Genomic DNA, 27165 nt, shown 5'->3' on the forward strand with positions numbered 1-27165 from the left:
ACAGTAACAAGAACCTGGGAAACATCTATAGGGAAATTCTGAGAAGGGACTCAGAGAGAGTGCTATGAGGAAGCCGGCCCCAGTCCCATATCTATAGGCTATGCAAATACAGTGGCATTTCTGGAACCCATTATGCTGTGTGTTAGTTATTTCTGATACTTCATCTGGCTCTCTGGAGTGAAGAGCTACAAAATACTAAAACAAAAGGTCCTTATTTCATGTACAGGAAGAAACAGAGGAGTTGAGACCCTCCATCCTACCCTGCTACAAGGTGAGTAGCAGGGTAGGGCCTGCTACTTTCAGGGAGGGGGAGGGCCAACTTTCAGGGCCAGGAAAGCAGGCTGAGTCTCCAGGGCCCGTAAGGAAGAGTCTTCTTGAGAACATACTAGGGTTGGAGAAGGACTTGGGAATGTGACCAAGTTGTCTGACATTTGGTGCCTCACACACAGGAGGAGCTCATATGTCAATGGAGATGATGCCACCTGCCCTCTCCAACACCCAGGATTGTTCAGAGGTCAGATGAGAGAAGGTGAAAGCGTATGGCCAGCTGGAAGGTCTGTATAGGGCAATCACTGACACCGCCACGCTTAACTGGCACCTTGACTTCATCTTCACATATAAAACCTTCAGATTTCATGAGGGAAAATAAGTATTTTGAGGTTTGCAAGTAAAAATAAATTATTTTCTGGTTCAGGGAGGAAGAAAAGTCCAAAATGCAAAAAACATACACTGGTCATCAGCTCAGGTCATCTTTGACGTATGAAGGGAGCTCCCTCTTACCTCCATGACCTAGTATCTCCTTACTTGCCCCTAATTTTCTCTCCTCCCAAATTGTATGTCCCTGTCCCTTTGTTCTCCTTGTCTCTTATCTCTTTATCTCTGTCTCTTTATCTCTGTTTGCCACCTGCCTGACCTGTGACCTGTCTGAATTGTATGACTTTCAACCTTTTCTCCTAGTCACCTATGTAGTCCTTTACCCATCTAATCCTGTTGATCTGTGCTCTGTTACCTGCTGCCTTTCCTCTCCCCATTCTCACCACCCAGATCTTTTTCTGGAGTTCAATGTGCCTATATTGCCATTCTAATGACTGCCACAAGATGTTGTCAAAATTCAGAGAAAACATTGTTCTTTCATTTTAACAGGAAGGGAAATTGAGACACAGAGTGATTACCCAAATTTTCCAAGCTTAAAAAGGAATCCAAGACTGGGCCCAGCCTTAGAAATCCGCTGGCTGGTCTTGATTTTGTGCCATTAGGTAGAAAGCTAGTGCCCTAGTATGATGTGATTAAGAAGTCAATAAAAGACACTTGGTGCACATACCCTGAGTTTAATACAAATTTCAGGTTGTTACAGAAAGATAATATTGCTGAGGATAAAGTGGCACAGATAGGGTGGTGTTCCACAGAAGTCAATTTTCCAGATATCTGAAACATATCTCTTTCGATAACAAAATGCAGTTAGCTTTAAAATATTATTTTGAAGGGGAGTATTTTTCAAATGCTTTGCACCCTACCCTGTCTTACTAAACAGAGCACATGATGCCTAATGAGACCAATTCTTAGTGATGTAAAAGAACTTTGATGAACCTCTATTGCTGGGGTGTTCTGCAGTTCATTGGTGCTTTAGGGAACTTCTAGGAATGTGGGGCTTAGCTTGTCCTTTCAATGAATGACTTCACATCGTGGCACATTTCCAGGTGAAGTTTCTTGTCTTCTCCCCTGTTGTTAGCTGCCATTATAGAAGTTCTGCCTTCCTGCTTTTACTCTGCTTACTGCTATAATATAGGAAAACTAAAAATTTCCAAAGAACACCATATAACTAAGCTTGCTAGATCAAGAATGATGACTAGGGGCTTCCCTGGTGGCGCAGTGGTTAAGAGTCCGCCTGCCGATGCAGGGGACGCGGGTTCGTGCCCTGGTCTGGGAAGATCCCACATGCCGCAGAGCGGCTGGGCCCGTGAGCCATGGCCACTGAGCCTGTGCGTCTGGAGCCTGTGCTCCGCGACGGGAGAGGCCACAACAGTGAGAGGCCCGCGAACCGCCAAAAAAAAAGAAAAAAAAAAGAATGCTGACTAGATCAGGCTTATAGTCGCATATAGAATATAATGAGTGAGGTTTGTGACATCTGTTCTTGTTGCTGCTCTGAAGCTTTGCCTGCTCACTTCTGCTTTCAGGTTTTTGTTCGAGAAGTTAAACTTGTCAAAAACTCATCACCATGTAAATGTACAGTAGAAGAAGAGACCAATGTGTCATGTTTTGGAAACATACTGAAGGCCTTCACCCCCGCTGAAGAGACAGATAAGGAGACAAGGATGGAGGTAAATCGATTTGTGAATTAAATCCTTGAGATATTTGAGAATTTCAACAGCTTCAGATAAAGTAGACTGGTTTAACAGCAGGAGATCTTGACACAGCTGAATCAGACAGCTGAGGGGGGAACTCACTTTTCTTGCAAGTGGTTTCACAAGTTGATTTTTAATAGGAAAGTTGCTCTTGCTGATGGTGAGCGCCCCTCCAGCTCAACAAAATACTCTTGTATGAAGTAAGGCTATTGCTATAGATGTAACTATGTTGATATCTGCTAACTGACCAAAGTCAAAAGGGAAAACAATTACGGCTGGTGAAGAGAGAAGAAATGAAGACTGCCCAGTGCCCTGATGATACAAGAAGATGATGGAAAAAGCAAAGAGGATCCCAGAGTCTGAGGTGGAAGGAAGAGGAAAAGAATAAGTGGATTCCAGTAAATCTGAAGTAAAAGCCAGAATGAGTAGAATCATCAAAACCCAAATTTTGGAGACTAGGAAAAATTAGGCCAGAGGTATTTTTCCCAGGCTGGGTTAAGGAAATTTAAGGCCTAGGAACAAGAACCTGTTTTCACATGAACCAAGAGATAGACAAAGATCTTGGGTTTGGTCTGTGAATAAAATCAGGTTAGAATGAAGGAGACAGGCTTCCTAGAGAGTACAAAATTCTGGGAGCCAGACCTGGGGAGTGTTAGCTCTGTTGGACAGAGCACATCTCTGTACAGTTCTGCACATGTTAACTGGACACAGGCTATGCCCTAAGAAAGCCGCACCAGGCCCTGGGAACATTCTGAGAAACGCTGCTGTCAGTGGCAGACTATGAGGAAAAGAAGGTTGCTAAGGCTGAGAACCCATGACCTGGTCCGTAGCAGTGTATTTGGAGACTGTGAAGGCGGGATGCCTAGTATTCACTTATGTCAAGGTTTAGAGTATGTATTTAAGCAAATCATTTTCCATCTCTGGGCTTTAATTTCCTCCTCTAGAGGTTAATGTAAATCTCACCGAGTTTTAAGAATCAAATCAAGAGCTCAGGCATCAAAATGCTTTGATAATGGCATAAACGCTATTCATCTGAGTCATTATCCTTGACTCTTCTGCATCACTCTTAATAATCTGGACCACAGGAATGCCTACTGCTTCTGTATCATTTGCTGAAAATACATCAAAGACTCCTCTCAAGCCTTAAGCAGCATCTTGGTGGCCTCAAAGTCCTTTGTTTAAGATCTGGGGCCACATTATGAGCAGAAAAGAGGTCCCTCTTGCAAGTGAACTGGGATTCAGATAGGGCTCTCTGTGACGTGTACAGCCTTGACTCCATGAGTGTTTTGAGGAAAGGAATGTGTGTATTTTTCAGCAGTTGACTAGTTAAGTTTGAAATGAAGCCATCAAAACGGCTTCCAGTTTCACTTGGGATTTAAAGGGGTTCTGTTGCAGAGTTGTCTTTCTTCATCGTCTTTCTTCAGAGTGGCTGAACCAAGATTAAGAAGCTTAGGCAACAGCTAGTGCCAAACAAATGTCCAAGTTCATACAAAAACATCCTGCTGGAGGCAGGGAAGGTGGTGGGATAAAATGTTCCCGAGACTGCAGAGCTCAAGCCGCTAGAAAACCCATTCTAGAACTTTCACTTCTCATTTTCAGCAGCAATCTGTTTTCACCATCAGCTTATTTAGTACCAGCTCCTAGGTACTTGTGCACAGCTGCTCAGCTGTAACAAAAGTCCTCCATGTGGTGACACAAAGCAGCTCCGAGCATGACTAGGTCCCTGTGGAACACACAGAGTGGTGCCTGGAGCCACAGGTTCCTCTCATCTGTGGCCTCAGATAGACTTCTGACGTCCCCTGGCACTCACAGGCCAGTACAGGCTGAGGAGTGGGCTGGGGGCTAAATGCCTTTACCAGATAAATATAGCCAAGACCAAACTAGGCTGGGTCCTAAGACCTCTCCCCAGCAAGGCCTCAGGCTACTTCAGAGAGTATAAAGATAGGAAAATCCAGCAGGTGAGAGACCACATGGAGTCCTACTTCTCCCACTGCAGTGCACAGAGAGAGGCAACTTAACCTAATCATTGAACACAGGGCTGAGGCAGGAACCTGTGCTCTGGTCCTAACACTGCCAACAGTTGGCTGTGTAACTCTTAGGTGATCACTGAACCTCTCTGTGTCTCAGTTTCCACATCTTTCAAAGGGGAGTAAGAAAGTGGCTTCCTCATAGTACTGCTAGGATAAACAAAGAGATAAAATAGAATAATCCTTGTAAAAACCGATGAAAAAAGTAGAAAGTGCTATACAAAGTATTATCAATCAATGATAAGATGCTCAAAATGTTGTTTGGTAACCTTGACCTTCATACCCCCACCCTGCCCGATCCCAGATTCAAGGCAATGAATTCCCTCAAAAAGAAAGCCCTTCTTCTTATTTCAGGAGCTTTGTGTATAAGCAGTACCTCTCTCAGTCAAGTAGACCCAAAGGTTCCTCTGGGCCGGGATGGCAACCTTGAGGTTCCTTTTTCTGGGAGTCCAAGCCACAAAGAAGCCTACAAAACATCTGAAAAATGTCAGGCCACTTGCCCCTCCACACCTCTGCATGAACCCAGGTTAACGGCCAGGGGCAGCTCAAAACGAGAAGTTAGAGTTCTTAGGATCTTCTTTAACCCCACTGCCACCCTGCAGCCACACAGGAGGGCAGCATCCCCTGCCCTCACTGCTCAGAGCACCCTGTGGGCCACCCACACAGGCAGCACGGACTCCATGCTTGCATGTGGCTCACCCCCTTTCCTCTGTACTGGGTGGAGGAGCAGAACTGAGACTCATTAAATAAGCAGAAGCATTTTTAGCATGGCTCCCACTACCAGCTGAGCACTGGCAATGCCCATGCTTCCTACTGACCTCTAAAGCCAGCTGCCTTCCATTCATCTTATATTCATCTTATAATGTAACTTCCACAGGAGAGCACCAACAATTCAAGACTTAACGTTTTCCTCCCCCCCAAATATGCTTTTCTTCCCATGCTCCCATCTCAGGTGAATGGCAACTCAGTGAGCTAAGACACACCTTGGACTGTCTTTCCCTCACTTCCCATTGCCAGTCAGTCTCCAAGCCCAAAAGCTCCTGTGATCTGATCTCTTGAAGTCCTTGCTGCCTCATCATTCCCATCATTACCTGATTTCATTCAACTTCTCCTATTTCTCCTCTGTACTATTTTGGTCTCTCTTACTACAGCTAAAGTGACCTTTCTAAAATTTAATTCAAACCATGTCCCTCCTTGCTAGAAATCCTTCATTCACGCCTCACAACCCCCAAGACTGAATCCCAACTCCAGAGCATAATTTACAAGGCCTTCCAACCACTCTGGTTTCAATCACTCCCATTCTCCAGTACATCTCATGTTCCTACCGAGCCAAATCATCTGAAACCCCCTAAGTACCCCAGGCTTTCTCTCACTTCTGCACCTTCCTACTTGCCATTCCCTTTGACTATTTATTCTATACTTTCCCCTTCCTTCCCTTACCAGCCTAACTTCTCCTCCTTCAAATCTCAGCTTAAAATCATGTCCTCTAGGAAGTCTGTGAACAGTCCCTTCTCCCAGAGTTAGGTGCTTCTTCTATACAACCCAGTGACTATCACAGCGCTTTATCATGCTTTATTGTTGTTGCTTGTTTAACTGTCTCTCCCACTAGAATATAAGCTCCAGTGTGAGACTCTTATTCACCAATGTGTGTCTGATACGTAGAAAACTATTTGGCATATAATAGGAGATTAACCTACATTTTTTGAACATTGAGTGAATACATAAATGGGTGGATAGATGGATGGTTGGATGGATAGGTATCTACCCCAGGTGGAAGAATGTAAACCACTAAGAGCCACAAAGGACCAATTTACAGCATCTCTATGGCCTCTAGGCCAGACAATTTTCAAAAGGATAGGGCAGGATGGGCATAGACAAAAAGCCATTAGTACCAGAGGCCGGCCCAGACTTCAAGGGATTTCCAAGTTAACACTTCATTTTTGCCATCTCTTACTTTTTAAAATTCTCTTCTCAAGTATCATTGAGTTAGACTGATCTAAAACATATATGGCAATGGTGCTACTGGGAGAAACATGATGAAGGGTAGGTACACAGAACAACTAGTGGAACTGGAGTTGTATAGCCTAAGGGATGCTGCAGGACCGAGGGTGCAGGCTGGAAGGATACAGAATAGCTGACAGAGCTTCAGGTACAGGGCTGAGTGGAAGTACCAGGAAGGTTGAGGGGACTAGACCAGAAAAGGCAATTGGATAAGTGGAGCAGGGCCAAGGAACACATGGAGGGCTGATGGGAAGGCATGGCACAGCACTGAGGTTCCAGCTAGGAGGATGACCAGGGTAGGGATGAAGGGCAGGGGTTAGAGTAGGACAGCTGAGGAGTCGTGGGATTCTGGGTTATTGCCATGAACGCTTCCACCAGCAGGTAGGTAGATGGACAGGAAGGGCTCCAATAGCTCATCTCCAAGAGATCCCAGTGCCCCTAGATGCTCAGCTACCTCTGCAGGATATCCCTGTAGAGCTCTCACCCAATAAATTCCATTAATCCAAATTCTAAGGCCAACGAACTTTGGATTGTGGGACCACATAAAACATTTTCCCCATTTTCATTCATTGCAGACAGAAGAAAGTTCAGGCTTTGGATTCTCATTTTAAATAAACCTTAGCCCTCTTATGTACTAGCTGTAGGACCCTGGATCTCAGTTTCCTTAGCCATAAAATTGGGGTGCCCACCTCACAGTACTGTTGGGAAGGCTAAGTGAAATCACCCTGTGAAGCACCATGCGCAGTTCTAGGTACAGAGTGCCTGTTCAATAAGTTGGCTTTCTTTCCCTTTCCCCTTCCTCTCTAAATGAAGCTCAGCTGCTCCCATTTTTACTGTATGTGGGTGGAAATGGGGTAGAGGAGGACCTTGCAGACTCATTAGGACAGAAGGCATGAGTCAGGGTTGTGTAACATCCAGGGATGGAACAGGGACACTCCTACCCCCACCCAATCATCCTCATCCAGGTCCCTGGGGTCTTGACAGGCAGTGGGTCCCGTATGGTCAGCAAAAGCAGGCTCTGTTAGTACCTTTCTCACCACATTCGGAGAGGAGTGCTGGATGGCGCTGTCCAGTGGGGGAACACTGTGAGGAGTTTCTTCCCCAGATGCCTGGGGCAAGCTAGCAGTAGTATTCTTGTCAAGAGGGAGAATTGGCTTTGGGCCTTCAGATGCTGGGGACTCATCTGTAGCCTGGAGAAGAAAATAAGAACGTGGGTGGGTTTTACCGCAAAGAGTAGCAGCAGCAGCAAAGGCTAATGCCCACCCTGCACTGTCCATTGTTACCACCTACACATTGTGAACTGCTTGAAATTTTTTCAGAAAGAAAGATAGTCTTATCTAAATTCTTCCTAATATGACAATCTTAGGACAGAACCCAAACCAAGAATTATGAGCTAACTCTGTCATATTCACCTTAGCAATCATAACAGTTTTGACTTACATTTAAAGAGTTTATGGTCCTCTATAAACCCTAGACCCTTCTCTGCCATCATAAGGATTATTCCATATCCCCTCAAAGGAACTGAGCCTCAGAGGAAGACATCTGAAGCATGATCTGAAGCTGTCAGTGCTGAAGCATAAATGTGAGGCCTTATATTTTGTAATAAAGTAAAAGTCTGTAGAGCTGCTTTGAAGATATAAATGTGGTTACATGTTTAAAGGAGACACCACTATGAAAAAAGTGAGAGGGGAGGAGGAAGGGGCTGGAACAGGAAGCTCTGGGGACAAAGAAAAGCAAGAGTTAAGGATGAAGATGTGGAGTGCTGCAAAAATCCCAGAGGCACAAACTGCGCCTCTTCAATTGTCTCTTAGCTGAGAAAAGAGAGGAGCAGCCTTCCTAATCCCCCTAGGGAGAGAACAGGGCCTCCTCTGTGGCATTTCAGAGTCAGCAGCCCTGGACCCAAGTCTTGGCTCTACCACTCAACGTTTTAGGATCTCTAGGCAAACTGCTTGCCCTCTCTGACCTCCACTTCTGCACCTAGAAAAACAGATGGTAATGCCTACATAACAACATTGTTGATAGGACAAATGACATAGTGCATATAAAACATTCCTAGCTTAGTAGGCTTGGAATAAACTCTAAGTCTCTGTCTTAGTGTTATGAAGTGTTATGAAGTTGCTGTCCACTAGCATGTAGGGCGCACCTTCACTGCCCTTCCCCCTGTCTGGGATACACAAGTTACAGCAAGGCAAGTGAGGTTACAAAGGTAAGAGACAGCCTCCCTTCTGCCCTGGCGCTAGCTAGAATCCAGCACAGCTCAGGAAGTTCCATTCATGGACAAGGTCCCTAGTGTCACCCAGGAGGACAGGGCTAAGCCAGGCCACTCTGGATAGTATGAAGCCCAGATCTATGTTGGGGCTAAGTACTCCGTTCTCTGGAACTTTCCTGAGATGGAGGTGGAGCCCGGCGCAGTCTTGAATTGTGAGGGCTGAGTTCAAGGCCACCCTAAAATGAAGAAACTGTGCTCTTGTGCCACCCTGTGGTTGGGAGGCTGTGTTTCCTGCACTGTCCTAGGGAGAATGTGTGTTCCATGCCACCCTGAGGCTCACCTGCACTGTGTCCTCCTGGCTCTGGGACTGGACGGGTGCCGGCTGCCTCACAATGTAGTTGATCTGCCCCACAATGGTTTGCTGAAGATGCTGAGGCGATTTGGCCTGACTCAGCTGCAGGCTGGGCTGTTGAGCCTGAAGGAGAAGCTCCAGGTCCTTCTGCATTTCCTCCAGCTCAAACTTGTGGTGCATTATGTCCACATTCTGGGAACAGGCAGGCCCAGGAGGGCTCTCGTGCTGACTAGAAGCCAGATGCTGGGATGGAGGGAGAGGTGGGGGTGGCTGCTGTTGGGGCGGAGGCGGCGGCTGCTGCTGAAAGTGGCTGAGCTTCAGCTTCTGGTGGTGGCCCAACTGCACCTGGACAGACGGTGTCTGAAAGGTGGGCGGGGCGTGGGCTCCTTGCTGAACATCCTGCGGGGGGACGATGCACACGGGCTGGGAAGTCAGCTGCTGCCCCAGCCGCTGGGATGTGCGCTCTTGCTCCGCAGGGGGCTGGGTTTCCAGCCAGGGTTGAAGTAGCTTTGGTGGATGAGGACGGCAGGGCAGTTCTTTTTCCCTGGGCAGCAGCGGGGAGCACTGCAGTGACCTCAGCTGTTGGGGCACCGTCTCGGAGGGCTGCCTAAAGCTGTGGGCTGGGTGTATGCTGGGCGGCGGGACCTGGCCTTTGAGGGAGGGCGAGACTGGGGAGCAGTGGGAGCAGCACACAGAGGAGGAACACAGTGCTGGAGGCTGGAACTTGTGTGAGGGATGGCTGAGAGTCTCTTGCTGAGCCCCTGGGGACTGGTGGCTTTGATAAAAAGATGATGGTCCCTGTAAGCTTCCATACGCAGGAGTATCTGCCGGGGACAGTTGTCCACCCTCAGTAGTTATACAGCCTAAGAATTCAAAATAGAGAGTGTTTCCAAAGGTAATCTGCAGTTGTTCCCCCTCTGCTACCTCCCACTCCTGGGACCGAAGGATAGCATTCAAAAAAACTTGTACCAGATGCAGAGATTAAGAAATTCAACCCCTGATCCCCAAGACTCAGTCTCGAATGCTTCCAGCAATTGGACCTATATAGACCTGCTTTTGGGGCCTGGGACACTTAGAAATTAGCTCAGCTTTTACCAGATGCTCAGTCCTGACTCTATCTCACTAGAGAAACCACGGGCTCCCTCAAAGAGCATCTACTTCTTTTTTAACAGAATAGCCCAAGAGAGACTCAGACCAAAAAAAATCAACACTGGGGGAGAAGAAGGAGTGTGTTGGAAAGTGGCAAAGGAGACTCATCCCCAGGACAAATGAGCAAGTCTTCCAATATGGTTCTGGGGAACTGTGTGTTGGGCAAGTAGGATGGAAGAGAGTGGGGAAGCTCTAACACCAGGGTCAATGCCAGGCGCCAGTGCTGCGGACTGAGGCCCCTGGGCCCTCATACATGAGTAGATGACATCCATTGCTGTTTCAGGCTAACGGCTCCTTCAGCTCATCTGAGGCTTATTTGGGGAAGACCAAGTGTCTTGAGGGCAGGAGGTGTGTTTTATTCACCTTTGGTCACTTGGTGGCCAGGGTGGGGCCTGACTCAGAGCAGGTGCTCACCAAAGGTCTGTTGAATTAAATCAAAAGGGTAAGGGAAGCAAAAAATAAACCTAAATATACCATTTATGGCTCTGTTAAGTTCAAAACACTTTCACTGAGAATAACAGCCCGGATGAAGGTAGCAGTTGGCCATTAGTTTAACAAACCTACCATTAGGTTGTCAACACAGGCACAACTTCAAGTTGTCTACATTCTGCCTAAAGACTGAATGCCAGCAAGTTATTGCAGCAGGGAAGAAAAACGCACAAGGTCATGAATTATCTGCTTATATCTCAACTCCAAAGGACATGTGTGACACTGTCTGTCTGTCTCCTCTCTGTGTCGCTGAAATATCTCTGTTTGTGCCCACACACATGTGCACTGCCATACAGCATTCTGGAGAGTAGGGCCACTGTCTTGTCTCCTCTTCTAGCAATGAAAACAAGGGAAGAGGGACATTCATGCAGAATAGGAAGCTCAGATCTCAGCGGGTCCTGTTACAAAAGTCCTGTATTGCCATTGCTATTTACGCTATCAACTCTCCCCACCCCCACCCCAACCCTACCCTCATCACCCCCAGTCATTCAGGTTTGCTCTGGCAGTCTCAGGGAGTGCTTTCTCTTGGGCATGTGCTGATCTAGCCAGTAAGCTAAGCCGGTGGTCTATATGTGTTCTTAGCAATCATGCACAGGCCCACAGAGTAGGCCCTGGGCTCACCAAGGGAAGCCAGCTGCTTGGTCCAGAAGTTAGGCTCCCAGGTGAATCTGATACTCCAAGGGGAACCAGGGTCTGTGTTACAATTGGTCTCCAGCAATCGCTGCATCTGAAACACAATCTGACAACAGCACCAAAGGTCATTTCTTTGGGCATCTTGCGCCTGAATGACAACGCCCTCTCCCTCACTCTTTGGACAAGTTGAAGGCCAAAGTCCTGGCTGTTTAGCCTGTGGTCCTCCCCCATATGCTTGCTTATTTCCTTACACCTTAGTATCTTCACATTCCTCCGCTTTCCCCCACCCCTACTGATCCCCTTCTTCTTACTGAGGCTTAGGGAAAGCCTACATTCTTATCTCTCCCAGGCCTCAAATGATTTTAACTCTCCCTCAGAATATCACTTGGCTGGAAGCCTCTCAAGAGCGTTCCTTTCATTCTACCATAATCTCACATGAAAAGCCAATGGGGGCAGACATTCTCTGAGTTCCCCATAGCTGTCCTTCTATCCACTTGTAAAACTCCATTACATCCTAGTCAACTGCCCTCTTCCTCCCTCATTCCTTTCATCTATCTCCTATCGCTAACTCTCCCATTTATCTAGGACTTTGGCAAGTATCCAACTGCCCTGACAACATCTAGTTAACCAATGTCCTAATCAGCATCTTGGCCTCTTACTTCCTTGATCTCTTTAATGTAAATCACCTTCACCTCTCTTTTCAGTTCACTCACCATATCTAGACCATTTTCATCATCTAGAACCATTCTACCTATGAGACCTTAAACTCCAACAACCTACCCCCTGATCATAACCAGCTCTCACTCTTTCTGAGCATGCTCTTCAGCCTCATTGGACTCCCCAAGCCCTGCTCCCTCAGTCCATAGGGTCGTCCCAGCTTTCCATCATTTTCAGTAACAATGTCACTAGTGCCCTAGTTCCCTTCCCATCCCCGATGTCTGACCTTGGGTCAATCCAGCCATCCCAAAGCCATGTTATCTGGGGTCACTACACTGATCATTACCCTCAGGGGTACCCTTCAGTCCTTCTTCTTGTCACTTCCTATCTTGTCAGCTTCCTCTACCACGGTCCTTAATGACTATCTAAAATTTTTACTTCTCTCCTCAATGTCATTTACCCAATGCCTAACCCTCTCATTATCACCTCCAACTTCACAGAGGGTGAAAAAAACCATAAAAGACAATTTCCCTCAAACTTGTATCCCTCCTATCTCCAAACTTAACTACATTATATTGACACCTTCCTGTCCTCTGATCTCAGAGGAAAGGAGTGCCTCTTGTTTAAGGTCAACCAGTTCACTCTAGATCCCACTTCTTTCTGCCCTTCCAGTATGCTTCCTCTACCACACATCTCTTCTACCTTCAACCACTTCTCCCAAATAAAGATGTGCAAGTGTCTTCCTTACTTTAAAAAAGTATTCCAACCCTGTCTCCTTCTCAAGCTACCTTCTTATTTCCCTTCTTTTCACTTCTGTCTCTACTTCCTCACCTCCCATCCTCAGCTTCCTCATTCTAGCTTTTGACCCTTCTACTTTGTGGGAATGTCTTCCAGAAGATTACCAGGGACCTCCTGATTCCCAGACCGCAAGGCTTCGCTTCACTACTCATGCCCGTTCACCTATGTAGCAATGATAACATTGATTACTTAAAATGTGAAACTCTGTTAATTTCTGTGCACCACACTCTCCTATTTCTCCTCTCACCTCTGATGCTTGCTTCTCATCTCTTTCACTCATCTTCTTCCTCTGTCTATGTGAAAATGACGGCATTTCCCTGGGCTCCAGATTTGTTCTTCTCTTCTTCCTTCACACACTCTTCCAATATCACTGATATCCCAGTGACTCCCACATCTCTCTCTCTCTAACCCTGACTTTTCTTCTGACTTCCGGACCCATCTATCAAAGCAGATTTGGGACAGCTCCCTTTAGATGCCCTATAGGCACCTTCGCTTCAACATATCCAAATATAAACCCCATCAACATCCTTCAAAATTCTTGCTTCTTTTCCTGGGGATCGTCACCCTCCCAAGCCCAACACTTCAATGTCATCCTCAACTCCTCCTTTCCTCTTAGGTCCCATTTAAACCCAAATAACTTCCTATGGAATGTTCAGCACACTGCTAGTATTAATGCCTGGATCCATGACCTAAGACAGAACTACAGAACTTCCCAGCTGAGTTGCTTGGAGGAAGGCAGGTCTATTCCAGCACCTGGGTCCTTTGCACTGTGGGGTTTGGTCAAAGATGGTTTTCACTTACTAACCCAAAGTCAGTGATTGAGGAGTGGGAGTTCTTCTTACCAGCTCTTTGCTGAAAAGGAAAGGGATGCTGGTTTTGCTGCAGACAGCCCAATTAATGAAATTCTGCACATGCTCAAATTGACGGTTGAGAACCATGATGCTCTGCAACTGCTGCTCCAGCTTCCGCTTCCTTTCATTAGTAATGCCCTGGTTACGAAGAGAGAAGACAGAGTCCCTGATCCTGTTCTTGGACTGCAGGCCACATGCTTGGGAAGTCTGGTGGTCTGTGTGTATCAGTGTAAACACAGATGGAATCAGATCAAACTGCACCCCTGAGAGGAGGACATGGGCTGCTGAGGGATGGATGGAGGGAGGGAGGGAGGGAGGGAGACAGGGTAGGTAGATTTTATAGTACAAACATGGAATGGCTAATAAATGAATGAGAAAATGAATGAATGTCTGCATCTCTTGGGGATAGCTTGTTTCATACCTCTTTCAAGGCTATAACCCTGCATAGTCCAGGAAGGCAGTTGCCTTACTGCCACAGCATTAATGGGAGTTTGATCTGATTCTCTAGCCCTTAATGAGCCAACTTCCCAAAATTAGACTGGACATTTTAAGATACAGGGAGCAGCAGAGAGCTATGGAAACTACACATCTGAATTCTAGCCCAGGCATCTCTGAGCCCTGAGACAAGGTTGATATGTACCTGGTTTCTGCCCCAGGGAGAGAACAGAACCCATCCATCTGCTCACATATACCTCCAGCTCCTCTATGAGCCCACTGGCCTGTTTGTTCAGCTCGTTCATCAGAACCATCTTGGCCATTTTGATCTGGTTTTCCACCTTCCTGTGCTGATGCTTCACCTCAAAAATCCTGTAAACAACAGGATGAGACAGAGCATGGTGAGACCTTCCCCCCAGGCCTACGAGAGCCTACAGACAGCAAACGTAAGAGCCTACAGTGTGGAGGCTGCCTACTGAGATCAGGGCCCACCAGGTACCAAATGTAAAGAAACAAGAACCTTCCTCCACCACCCATCCCACTCTTTGTACAACCCAGCCCACTTGATCTAAGTGGGACAATGGCCCAAAGTTCAACGCAGTTTTCTCTAGGTAAACTGCAGGGCCACGCCCAGGTCAACCCAATAGCTCACCAGTTCACACAGCACTAGAGGCAGGACAGAGAGAGTGAGTACAGTTATGACTTCATGTAAACAGCGTCACTAAACAGCGTCATGCAGTAAAAAGAGCACAGGTAGAGACAGAAAGTAGACTAATGGTTGCCAAGGGCTGGGGATGTTGCACGGTGAATGGGGAGTGACTACTAATGTGTACAGGGTTTCTTTTTAGGGTGATAAAAAGGGTCTTTCAAAAGTAGACAGTAGGGCTTCCCTGGTGGCGCAGTGGTTGAGAGTCCGCCTGCCGATGCAGGGGACACGGGTTCGTGCCCCGGTCCGGGAAGATCCCACATGCCGCGGAGCGGCTGGGCCCGTGAGCCATGGCTGCTGAGCCTGCGCGTCCGGAGCCTGTGCTCCGCAACGGGAGAGGCCACAACAGTGAGAGGCCCACGTAACGCAAAAAAAAAAAAAAAAAAAAAAAAAAAAAAGTAGACAGTAGGGGACTTCCCTGGTGGTGCAGTGGTTAAGAATCCACCTGCCAATGCAGGGGACAAGGGTTTGAGCCCTGGCCCGGGAAGATCCCACATGCTGTGGAGCAACTAAGCCTGTGTGCCACAACTACTGAGCCCGTGCGCCTAGAGCCTGTGCTCTGCAACAAGAGAAGCCACCACAATGAGAAGCCCACATACCACAACAAAGAGTAGCCCCCGCTAGCTGCAACTAGAGAAAGCCCATGAGCAGCAATGAAGACCCAACACAGCTAAAAATAAATAAATATATTCATATATTTAAAAAAAACATAGACAGTAATAATGGTTATATAACTCTATGAATATGCAAAAAAACTCACTGAATTGTACATTTTAAAAGGGCAATTTTATGGTATATAAATTATATATAAAGTCATTAAAGCCATTTAAAAAAGCCATTAAAAAAAAACAAACATGGGCTTTGAAGCCACACAGATCTAGCTTCCAAACCCAGCTCAGTCTCTGACTAGCTGTGTGATCTCAGACAAGTCACCTAAGCTATCTGACCCTTAGCCTCCTCATCAGTAGAATGGAGATAACCCCAACTCAAAGAATTATAAGAATTGATCAAAATGATGCATGCATGATGCCCAACCCAGTGCCTGTCGTGATGATCTCTCAGTACATACTTGTTTCTCTTTCCACAGAAAATACAGATGATTTCATGTCATGTGTAGGTCTATATGGAAAACACTGGGAAAGGGGTGATAAAGGGTAGACTGCCACTGACTTGTACCCACATGATAAGCAGCACTCTTCCCCAATATCTACTCTGTGCCCTTGTTCTTAAGCACCTACCTTTGGCTACTTCATGGCCACTTTCAGAAGGCATGTACTTTAGCCCAGGCTCACTGTGATCATCCTGACCTAGCTTGGCCCCATGCACCAAGTGATGACCCAAAACCCCCTCCCTGGCCCTGAGACCTCTAAGGCCAGGACATATGCCAATGTCTGCATGTCTTCCTTATAAGTACTCCATCCTAGTACTGTGACCCAGGATGAGAGGGAACAGAGCATTTCCAGTGCTGACAAGGGGCTAGCCAATGTTACCTGTCCTCAATTTGCTTTGCCGATGTCTGTAGACTAGATTTCTTATGTGCCACCTGTGTAGTCACACTTTCCAGAAGCATCCTCTGGTTTTGCAATACTTCTTCAAGATGTCTACACCTAGAGTAGGAGGCAGAGAAAAAGCTGAGGAGGACTGAGTCTTATTCTGAGCACGCCAGCCAAGTGAGAATCCCCACAGTGCATTGTCTCAGCCAGGTCCATGGAGGCTGGGGTTACATGTAGTGAGTCAGAGACTCTTGGCCCTTCAGGCCTTCTCCAGAGAAAGCCCACAACAGGAACAGGGAAAAACTTCAGCCCAGGGGCTGAAGGTTGGCTTGAGCAGGGAGAGGATTCTGAAGTACTGGGAGCCCAGCGCTCTCATAGGTAGAGAGTCCAGAGCCCTCCCAGTTCCCCTTTGGGCAGCCCGCCGGCCCCACCTGTGCTCTTTGTGTTCCACCATGAGGCAGCTATGGCATGTGAGCACATCACAGGTCTCGCAGAATAGCTTGAGCACTTCCTGTGTGTGTAGAGGACAGTACAAGGCGAAGTCTCCAGAACCACCATTCACTCCTGCCAGAGAAGATGGAGAAAGTGGGCTTCTCTTGCTCAGGAAGACCTCTTAGTTTAAGTTCCACTGAGCATCCCTCAGCCCTCTATGGACACAGGGAAGACACAGAGCTTGGAGGGAAGGTGGTACAAAGTAGGAGAGGCCTCTCTCTGGACCAGTGAGGTTCCAGGAACACAAGGAGGAAGGCAGGCTTAGACTGGCTGGATTTGCCCATCTGTCCAGAAATAACTGGCCATCAAGCCCCAGGCATCCCACCACCTGGTGAGCCTGAGGAAGGGGCTTGCTACCTGCTGCACATGGATCTCCTGCAGAATAGTGAGTCCTCTAAAACTCACCCTAAATCTCCTCATTAACCAGGATTCTGTTATGGTGAGGCTGAAACAATCTACCCAACCTTGCCAGGCTCCAGACCAGATCACATGGGTCATGAACTTTGGTTCCTGCCTGACGAAGGTAAAACCCTTCTCACAGTTCGAGGGCCTTGAGAAAAGACTTTCAAGAAGACTGTCACTTCTTGAAAGTGGTGCTGGATGGATAAATGGACAAACCCTGATCCAGGCTGCTGAATTAATCAAGTAACTAAACAGAAGTGAGGGCCGTTTGCTTGAAACAGAGGTGAAAGATAGGGGACTCAATTACCTTCTGTGGTAATTCGAGACTATTCCTCCCTGCACTGCCTCACCCACCCTCACCCACGCCCCCGCTGCTCCCCCCAGCAGGGAGAGCCTAGAGTGAGTTTACACTGTGATGTGACTCTGCAGGGGACAGCTTTCCTTCAGGAAAGGTTCTGAGACCACCCCTACTCTCACCCCCAGCAGGGAAACGAGGTCAGAGAGCTATTCTCCAAAGATTCTATGGTTTGCTACTACTTAAGTGCATGTGAGCTACTGGAGAGGGTGAGGAGTGATACCTGGAGATCCCTTCTGGGTCCGGGGAAAGAGTGGGCCCCCAGGGGCAGGACCATGCCGGTGCTCCTCCGTGCAGGAGCTGCACAGCCAGCGGTTGCAGTAGGTACAGAGGATGTGTGCCGCCCCCTTCTCCTTGCACTCGGAGCAGTTCTAGAGGTAGAGAGTTCTGGAATTACTGACAGTATCTTCATCACTTGGGCCTGCTTTTATGAGTGGTAAATACTCTAGGCACTGGGGTCCTGCAGGGCTGTTCCTCCACTGTTTTGGAGTGCAGTCAATTCTGGAGAGCTGCCTGGGAGTGACATGCAGGGGCGTGTGAGGCATAGCGCCCTTTGTGACTAAGCGTAATGCCCTCAGGAGCTATTCACACAAGTCCCGTGCTGCAGCTGAGGATACGCAGATGAATAAGGCAAGGATCTGCTCTCAAGGTACACATAGCCTGGACGGGGTGGCAGACATTCAGTGGGTAATGCTGTGATGAAAGGATGCACCAGGTGCTAAGGAAGCAAAGAGAGGTTTCCAGGAGTTCCATCCAGGAGCAGCCAGGAAAGGTTCCATAGAGAGCTGACATTTGAGTTGGATACTGAATGACAAGTAGACGTTCACCAGGCAGACAAGGGAGGAAAATGGAAAGCACAGGCGAAAGCGAAAACTATAATGGGCCTATGGAGAGGAAGAAGCTGCAGCTGTATGAGTACACAGAAAGATGATCATACACAGCCAGGAAAAAGTGAGATGGACCAACTCTCAGAGCTGTGTTTCCACTGCTGCGGCCTGCCAGGACCAAGAGTCCCTAGCCTTCTTCTAGTACAAATGTTCATTCATTTGGTCAGCAAATATCATGCAGGGCTGATATAAAAGGTGGAGAAGAAGAAAAATTAGCCTGTCTGTGCCTGAATAATACAGGCCACCAAACTGATGTGGATCCTGACAGCTTTGTCCTCACACTGGGATCTGACAAACCCACAGCAAGAAAAAGAAAAAAGAGGAGAAATACAAGTTTTACTGACCAAACTATGAATTCTTTGAGGGTAGAGACATGGGTCTCTGTCTTCCTAGCACCCAGGCCCTGGCATATCAGACATTCAGTAAGAATTTAATACAGGTGCAAGTAAGTAAAACGGCAAATGAATAAAATGTAGTGGGCAAGGATACCCCAGTGGAGAAAGGAACAGAAGGGATACCCGTCAGTAAGTGACGTGAAATTTCAGAAACTCAGGCATTAGTTGTTAAATATAAGCATAACTGATGAACCCATTTAACCCAGGCTGGTGCATGAGTTTCAACTCAGTGCGCCGGGGTGGGTGGAGGGTGGGGAATAAAAGCTTAGTACCCATAGTTTTCAGTAAGAGCTATAAGAGAGAGAAAACACCCCAATTTTGCTTCCCCAACTGAAACATTTTGGTTCTCTTCTGGATAGAAGTATGGATGGATGGATAGATGGATGGATGGATGGATAGATGGATGGATAGATGGATGGATGGATGGATAGATGGATGGATGGATAGATGGATAGATGGATGGATGGATGGATGGATGATTAGGCAAATTGGTGGAAGGGTAACAAGTCAGATGGAGTGATGGGTGGACAGACAGACTTATGGACAGGGGTCCCATAGATTTCTGAACAGGATCAGCTGTTTCTTTGCTTGTCCTGACTTACCCTGGCCATCTTGGATTGCTCAGAAGGAAAGCACTGCAGCAAAAAAATGTTCAGTTACATCTCTGGTAAGGTATACTCGCTTACACCCAGGACAGGAGATGAGCTCTGGGAGAAGGTGGGAAAGATAGCAAAGTCAGGGCAACACTGCAGATTATACATAACATAGGACCTAGACACAAGGCTTTCTAATACACAACACCAAGGTATGTACCAATATCACTTGTGCCAAAATGAAATATGTTTGATGCCATAGCCTGCACTTACCATCTAGGTGCTCTGGACATGACCATCCAATTAGCGGCCTGCCCTACAGAACTTCCCACATCCTCATCTTTGCCTGATCCTACATTCCTTTCCTCCCTACAAGCCATGTTACTAGAGGCCCAACCCTGCTCCACTTCTGATAATCAGGTGCCTTCCTGCTGCTCCCACTCTGCATTCCACAGTCCTGAGAGCCTAGTTCCCACTACTGGCTAAGTTCAAAGGGGTCAGTTTAGCCCAGGGCACAGCTCCAGCCATTTACATTACTGTGTAGTAGAATTACTTTAAACATCTCAAAGCTAGAGCTTCCAAGAAGGTTCTAGCCAGAGAAAGGCAAGGACTCCCTGCCTGCTCATCTAGGAGGTATTCTTCTCTTGTTACAACCAATACCAGTTGGTCTGCCTCTGGGGCTCAAAGAGGTTTTGCTGGGCCTTCTCCACCCAGTCCATGTTGGGTGCACCACATATATGTGTGTTTCACCCGTGAACATGAACATCTTGTCCTACTCCCCTCTCCCCAGAGAAATGCAGCAGTCTCCAACACATTCATCAGCATGGTGGACTCCTGAACTATATAAGCAGCATGACACTGCCACCCTGGAGATTGTAGTACTTCAGGTCCACCCCACTGGCACTCAGTCCACTGGGTACAAGGAGATGAGCTTCCTGAGGAGGGCCAGGTGCCTGCGCCCAGGGATGAGGACAACCTGAAAAGCGGCTGGCTATGCCAGTGCATGCAGCAATACCACCACAGTCTTCTCTGCTCCATATCACCAAAACGATACAATGGCAGTTGCTCTAGACTTGCAGGCAGACAGACTTAAGCCCAAACACCAGGTCTACCACTCAGCGACCTTGGTTGGGCAAGTCACTTAGTCTCACTTAACTCCTCTGTGCCCCAGATGTAAAATAGAAAGGAAAAACAGGAGTTGCTATGAGGACTGAATTAAACAATACTTGAGAATTCACATGATCCTCCACGAATGTTGACTTTGAATTCAAAAGATTTCCCATATCCCATTCATGGTTAGGGCAATAATCTCAATTATCAACTCTCTCAGGTGATGAAAGTCAGATAGTCTGAGAGGGAGATTGAAAAAGTGGTCACAAATTCTCCTCCTCCCTGTGTCCATGCCTTGCAATCCTATCCATTAAAAGTGGAGTCTTCTCTATCCTTTGAAGCTAGGCTGCCCTCATGACCCGCTTTGGCCAACAGAATGCAGCAAAAATGACACTAAGTTCTAAGCCCAGGCCTCAAGTGGCTTTATATGACTCTGCTCTCGCTCTCAAAACTCTAAGACTGCCACGTGAACAACCCCAGGTTAGACTGCTGGAAGATGAGAAACCATGTGGAGAGAGGCCTCGGTTGTCTCAGGTATCCCACCTGCAGCCGTCACAAACCAGGTAGCCCCAACTGACCCACAAGCTGAACACAGACATGGGTAAGCACAGCAGAGATTAGCCAAGCCCAGCCTAGCCCAGAAGAACTACCCGGAGCATCCCAGCCCAAACCCTCAACCTGTAGAATCATAAATAAAGCTTGGTTGTTGTTTTAACCACGAAGTTTTGGAGTGGTTTTTTATGCAGCAAAAGATAACTGATATATTCTGGAAAAATCAAAATCTACAAAATCATGCAAAATAATATTTTAATACTCTTCTTTCCCCCACCTACCACTCTGCTCCCCCGCCCCGCAAAAAAACCCTCCCCTAGCCTCCACAGAGCCATGGACTTTAATGACAGAACTGGATCTGCAATCTCCTAGATACTCTCCTGTCTGTCAAGAACAGTGGTCCGTGGTGGAGAAGGATGCTCTCTACAGGTGGCGTCATCCAGGGGAATCACGTGACTGTCCCTCCCGACCACCTGGCTGCCCAGGGAAGATCCTCCTCATCTACTCCCAGGTCAGAAATGCTGTTCTAATTGTTGGAAATAATTTCCACAAGGTTTCCGACTCCCTGGTACCAGATGCTCAAACATTTGTCATAGTCATACAGCCTCATTATCAGCATGAGAAAGAGAGAAATAACTGAATAGATCAGACAAGGCCTCATCACACATCCTGTACCTCCCCTGGCCTTAAAGACCGAAATCCTCAGCTTGTCACTCAAGGCCCTTTCTGAGTTGGCCTTAACTCTCTCTAGTCTCATCTCTAGCTTCACCTGCCACACACCCTATGTTCTTGCCATGCCAAATACCTCTGCTATCCCTAAATGCACCAAACCTTTGCATAACTCTATGTTTGTGAAAGTGAATGTTCTCTCTCCCTAAAACACTCTTTCTTGCTGCCCCACTCCTTTTCAGATAAACTCCTATTCAACCTTCCAAACTTGTTCAAATGTTCTACCTTTGAGAAGCAGTGGTGATTTCCCTTAGGAAGAGTTAATTATTCCCTCTTCAGGGTTCCCACAGCATCCTGAACATCCTTCTAGTACAACAAATATCACATTGCATTTTAACTATCTGTTCATATGTCTACATACAAAAATAATCCACAATTTGATACTAAAAGATATTGCATGATTTTTATGTTTCTTGTGGGTCTGAGTATTCCAGGTGTGTTCCTTGCACTCACAGCCAATGAAAGTAGTCAAAAGCCATTTGGAAGTTTTCGGGGTGGTGGAAAAAACCAGCCCAGGAAAATAAAGGAATCAGGTCTGATCCAGAGCAGAGGTGTGGGGCTTGGGAAAGGCTGTGAACTGGGAGATGTGGGTTCCAGGCCCAGGACTGTCACTAACTGTGCAACCTTAGGTAAGCGACCCCTTTTCTCTGAACTGTACTTTCTACACCCTTAGATGAGGGGAATGGGAATAGAAGGGAAGTATGGATTATCCAACCCTCCTCCTCTGCCTACTGCAACCAGGCTTCAGAAATATTCCCCTGGGCAAGATGGGAAGGGACAGCCAGCCACCCTTGTCAGCAAGTCAGGGACAGGCTTGTGGCTGAGGGAGGCCTGGATCTAAGACCTCCTCCCGTCTGAACAGGGGCCGCTGCAGCAGACAGCAGGGCTGGAGAACCGTGGCAGTGATACACACAGGTACCAGGGTGACTGTGGGGACCAGAGTGGACACAGAGGACATGGGCTCTCTTTGTGTCACAACTTTTGCCCAGAAATTCTTATCTTCCCTCAGAAGGTCCCTAACCCCCATAGAGCTGTGTCAACCTTGAGCTCTTTGTTTTTTAAAGAGGATTCCCCATTTTTCAATGAGGATACCAAAACAAAGTTTTTTTTAGACAATTGGAATACATGAACTCTTAGGGCTGTGGATATATATAAAATGACCTAACATCAGCTTACAATATTTAACATTAATTTAGTTTTTAATACATATTTAAATCACATATTACATAAAATATTATTTAGATATATTGCTTTTTTCTTTCTACTTGAATTATTCAAGCAACAGCATTGAGCTTTTATTTCATACAGAAGAACATCAATTCTGAGAAATGCAGGACCAGGGCCCAGGGGCCACACAACCATCCCCAAAGGGGGTGGGCTTCTGCTTCCAGAATGAAGAACACACAGGCACCAGAGGTTCTCTGAAAGCTGAAGATGTTCAATCCATCTGTCACAAGAGTGAGCACTTCTGGTCCCTGGGAGGCATGGGACAAATTATTCTTTTACCACCACTCCCTATATTAGGCACTTTACATGTCCCATATAATCGTCAAACCATCTCTTAGAGGTAGGCATTGTCCCCATTTCATAGTTGGATAGACTGAGGCTCCAAGAAGTTGTCACCTACCAAAGATCATAGAAAGCAGAGGCAGAGCTACAACTGGAGCCCCAAGTCTGTCCACCTCTAAAACTCAGCCCTGTCCACTATGCTATACTCTTCTCTAATTCAAGGGTAAATAAACAAGGTAATTTTATTTTAATTAACTAAATGATTTGATTTTAAGTAAAATATTCCATAATAATGATCAGACTCTAATGATGACCTGGACCCAGCTTTGAACTTGGAATCGAGAAGGAGCTGGAAGCCAGCCCCAGCTATGCTTAAAGTTTTAAGAAATATGATCTTTGAGAAAAGGCAAATGAAGCAGAGTTTTTCTGCCTAGAAAAAATAAATCTGGGGGCAGTTTCATTCTACAGATCAGTGGTTCTCAAACTTTGTTACATATTTGAATCATATGAGGTACTTTTAAACATCCTGATGTCCAGTCCACACCCCATATCAATTAAATCAGAGTTTCAGGAGGTAGGAGCCAGGCATCAGTATTTTTTAAAATTCCCCAGGTGAGGGGACTCCCTGGTGGTGCAGTGGTTGAGAGTCCGCCTGCCGGTGCAGGGGACACGGGTTCGGGCCCTGGCCTGGGAGTACCCCACTTGCTGCGGAGCGGCTGAGCCCATGTGCCGCAGCTGCTGAGCCCACACGCGTAGAGCCCCGGCTTTACAAGAGAAGCCACCGCAATGAGGGGCCCCCGTACCTGTTCGCTGCCACTAGAGAAAGCCCATGCCCAGCAATGAGGACCCAACGCAGCCATAAATAAATAAATAAATTTATTAAAAAAAAAAATTCCCCAGGTGATTACAATGTACAACCAAGTTTGAGGACCAGTGCCAAAGAGAGAGTACCCCTTTCCCCTGTGGCTAGGCTGGATAGACCTGCCCCCTGTATCATGCAGCTGAGAAAGGCAAGCTCACCCAGTTTTAAAGAGGCTCCAACAAGTTAAGGAAGACTCTGAATGCAGCCGTCATGTATTTCCCCTCTGGCAGAGAAGAGAAAAGGGCAGATGCCCAACAGACAGAAGGGTGTCCTGATACCTAGGTACCCTGGGGGTTGGTGGGGAATTGGAGGACACCTTTTGCGTCCCCTAACTCCCAGCTTCACTGAAGGACCCATGAGCAGGCTTAGGGTGCAGGCTGAGGTTTGGCACTACAACGACTGCTGCTGGGGCCTAGAGAGTGTGCTGAGCCCAGGACTTAGTGAGGCAGCAAGGGAGGTGGGCCAAGACTAGGTAGTCCACCCTTAGACATGAACGGCAGTGCCAAGGCAACCTGGGCATGGGGCTGGGGTGGGAGAGAAATCCCAAGGAGGTCTCAGAAAACTAGCATGGGTCAGCTCAGCACACCAGGTCGGGACACATGCACATAAGCCCGAGCTCAGTGCTAAGCAACACTCTGAGGGTTAAAAAGTCCTTCATTCTAGAGCTCTTGTCCAGGGCTCCGTGAAACTTTCCTGCTGGGGCCCAAGCTCTGACTCCAGTAGAGCAGTGGCACCATCTGGAGAAGACTGATGCTCCACTGCCAGCTCTCACCTGTAGAACCAAAGCTGGACAAACCCAGCTTCCAGACCTAGCTTTTTCCACTGTTCATCTACCCAGTTCCCTCATCATAAAGATGGTGACACAGAGGCCCAGAAAGAGGCAGGGACATAGCTAAAAACCACAGATCCTTGTAAATCACAGGTGGCACCTTGAAACACTGAGCAGTCCCTGATTACCTCTGTCAGGGGTATGCCTCTATCAGACACTATGCAAGGAGAAAAAACACTCCAGTTATATTCTCTGGCAGGCTGGCCATCCTCACTAACCATTCCTGCCCTCCCACCCAAGGCAGCCCCAGGGTACTGGGCAACAGCTAAGGCCCCCACCACACAAGCCCCTGAAGCCTTCCTCTAGCCCATAGCTCAGAGCAGCACCACCTTTGAGAAACACGTTGCACCCACTCCCCAGATGCCCAGACCCTGCTAGAAAGATTTCGATCCTAAGGTGATTCTGCTCCTGCCCCTGGCTGCCAGCAGGCTTACCTGTGGGGCCTGCTGCCCTGTGATTAGAGCAACACCTGGGGGAGAAGTCAGAAGAGCGACAGGTGAGACCACCACAGGTCCCAGAGGATGGTGCTCACCAAGTGCCCAGGAACACCCACCCTGCACTCTGCAGCCAGCTGGGCTGCAGGGCCTAAGCCTCAGGGAGCTGGGTGCGGGGTGGGGAAGGGGGAGCAGCCTGGGTCCTCTCCTCCTGTCCCTGATGCATCCTCAGCCAGGGCTGCATTTCTCCAGCTCACCTGAGACGCTTCTGCAAGAAAGGGCTTGGTTGACTCCTCCTGTTCCTGTTTATCTCGAAGGCTCTGCAGTATTTTTCCCAAACTGAACAGCAAGAGGGAGACCTCAAAGAGGCGACTCTTCCTAGCTGCATCTCCTTCCTAATCCTCTGGGTGCCTTGGAACAGAAGCTCAGAAGGAAGAAAACGAGATTTTCAACTTTCAGGAACTAGCTCTGTCGCCCTCTGCATAGCTCAGGAGGCCATCACTCTCAGCCTTTTAGGACTCGATCCAAAAATCCTTCGGCCCTCCATGTTCCCCAAAATGACAGTGCTCATGGGTGGCTGGAACCTGCCCCGATCCGGCAGCTCATTTAAATAGAGCTCATCACAACAACAGTGTTGGTAGAGAAGTGAGTAGCTGCAGGGCCCTGGGGACCCCCTGTTTATACGTAGGAAGAATGATGCAATCTGGGTATCAAAATAGCAATCCAGAATGGAATAACAGGCTCACGCAGCAGCGGTGCCTGCACAGCCAGAGCTCAACTTGACACACTCTGTCAGCCCCACACTACTGCAGCACGCAGATGCCAGGCACACACTCTCACCACAGCATTTTAAAAATCAGCAGGAGCCCGAGAGAGCCCTCCATGCCCCCGGCACTAAAGGAGGGTGGGGGTGAGGGGGCTTCGACAGACATTAAAGTCTGTCTCCTACACACTCACCTGCTCCTGCCACTTCACCTGAAGTCCTTATCCTGTGATGTCACAGTCAGTTGCCATAGTGACCAATTGTCCGTCACAGCGGAGGATTAGGACTTCAGATGGAGAAGACACACATATATAATGCACAATGGTCCTGAGAGGTGTCCCTCGGCAGCTAACTCTACCCCTCCCCCCAGGGAGATACAGTCACACACAAGCTGGGAGAGAAAGAGGAAGGAAAAACAGGGTCAGGTTAGAGGAAAGATATTAGGATGGGGCAAGACTACGAGTCCAGTATAATTGCTGAAGCCCAGAGTACAGGCAAATTTCAAGAGCACAGAGGGGAAGTGACAGGGAATGAACTTGGAAAGACTGGCAGTAGAGTAAGTGCCTGAAGAGCCCTGGATTCTAAGCCAAGAGGCTTGACATTTATCCTAAAAGCAAAGGCCACCCAAAAAGGTTCTGGCTTTATGACTATCTTGATGGACTGGAGATTGGGGGGGGGGGCAGGGAGAAGGCTTGTCCAGTTAAGGATTAATGGGATCCTGAATGAGGGTAGAAGTGGAAAAAAAAAGGGACAGAAGAGTTGTTTCAAAGAGAACCAAGAGGACATGACCAAAGTAGGATGCTGAAGGGAGTGGTGGTGTGTGAAGGAAAAAGGGTCACATGGATGGGCTGCCATGAACAGAGATAGGTAACAGGAGGAGGAAGAGGGCAGTTGCCAAATCTTATCGTACCTGTATCCTACTTTCTCTGGCACCCATTCCTTCTTAAAAGGATCAGGCCTCATTCTGCCTTGCTGGACCAATGATTCACAAATCTGTAGGGTTTGTTAGAAATCCCAAATCTACCAAATCCAAATCTCTTGGGTGTGGGTACAGGACCAGGAATCTATGTTTTTAGCAAGTTTCCCAAATAATTCTTAGGCATCCAGACCA

The 27165-nt window shown here is 47.6% G+C and overlaps 1 protein-coding gene across 1 annotated transcript in view; it reads right to left on the reverse strand.

Annotated features, from left to right (window-relative positions):
- The window catches only part of TRIM66 (tripartite motif containing 66), a 56284-nt gene that overhangs the window by 12768 nt on the left and 16351 nt on the right, over positions 1-27165 (reverse strand). Inside the window, exons 3-11 of the mRNA XM_082845235.1 lie at positions 19276-19308; positions 17615-17762; positions 16574-16706; positions 16140-16256; positions 14201-14315; positions 13500-13646; positions 11191-11308; positions 8920-9794; positions 7399-7560 (exon numbers count right to left, since the gene is read on the reverse strand). Of these exons, the coding sequence (XP_082701361.1) occupies positions 7399-7560; positions 8920-9794; positions 11191-11308; positions 13500-13646; positions 14201-14315; positions 16140-16256; positions 16574-16706; positions 17615-17762; positions 19276-19308 (1848 nt within the window). The remainder of the gene's footprint in view (positions 1-7398; positions 7561-8919; positions 9795-11190; positions 11309-13499; positions 13647-14200; positions 14316-16139; positions 16257-16573; positions 16707-17614; positions 17763-19275; positions 19309-27165) is intronic.

This window comes from Leucopleurus acutus (assembly GCF_964270905.1).
Source record: "Leucopleurus acutus genome assembly, chromosome: 8".
NCBI classification, from domain to species: domain Eukaryota; kingdom Metazoa; phylum Chordata; class Mammalia; order Artiodactyla; family Delphinidae; genus Leucopleurus; species Leucopleurus acutus.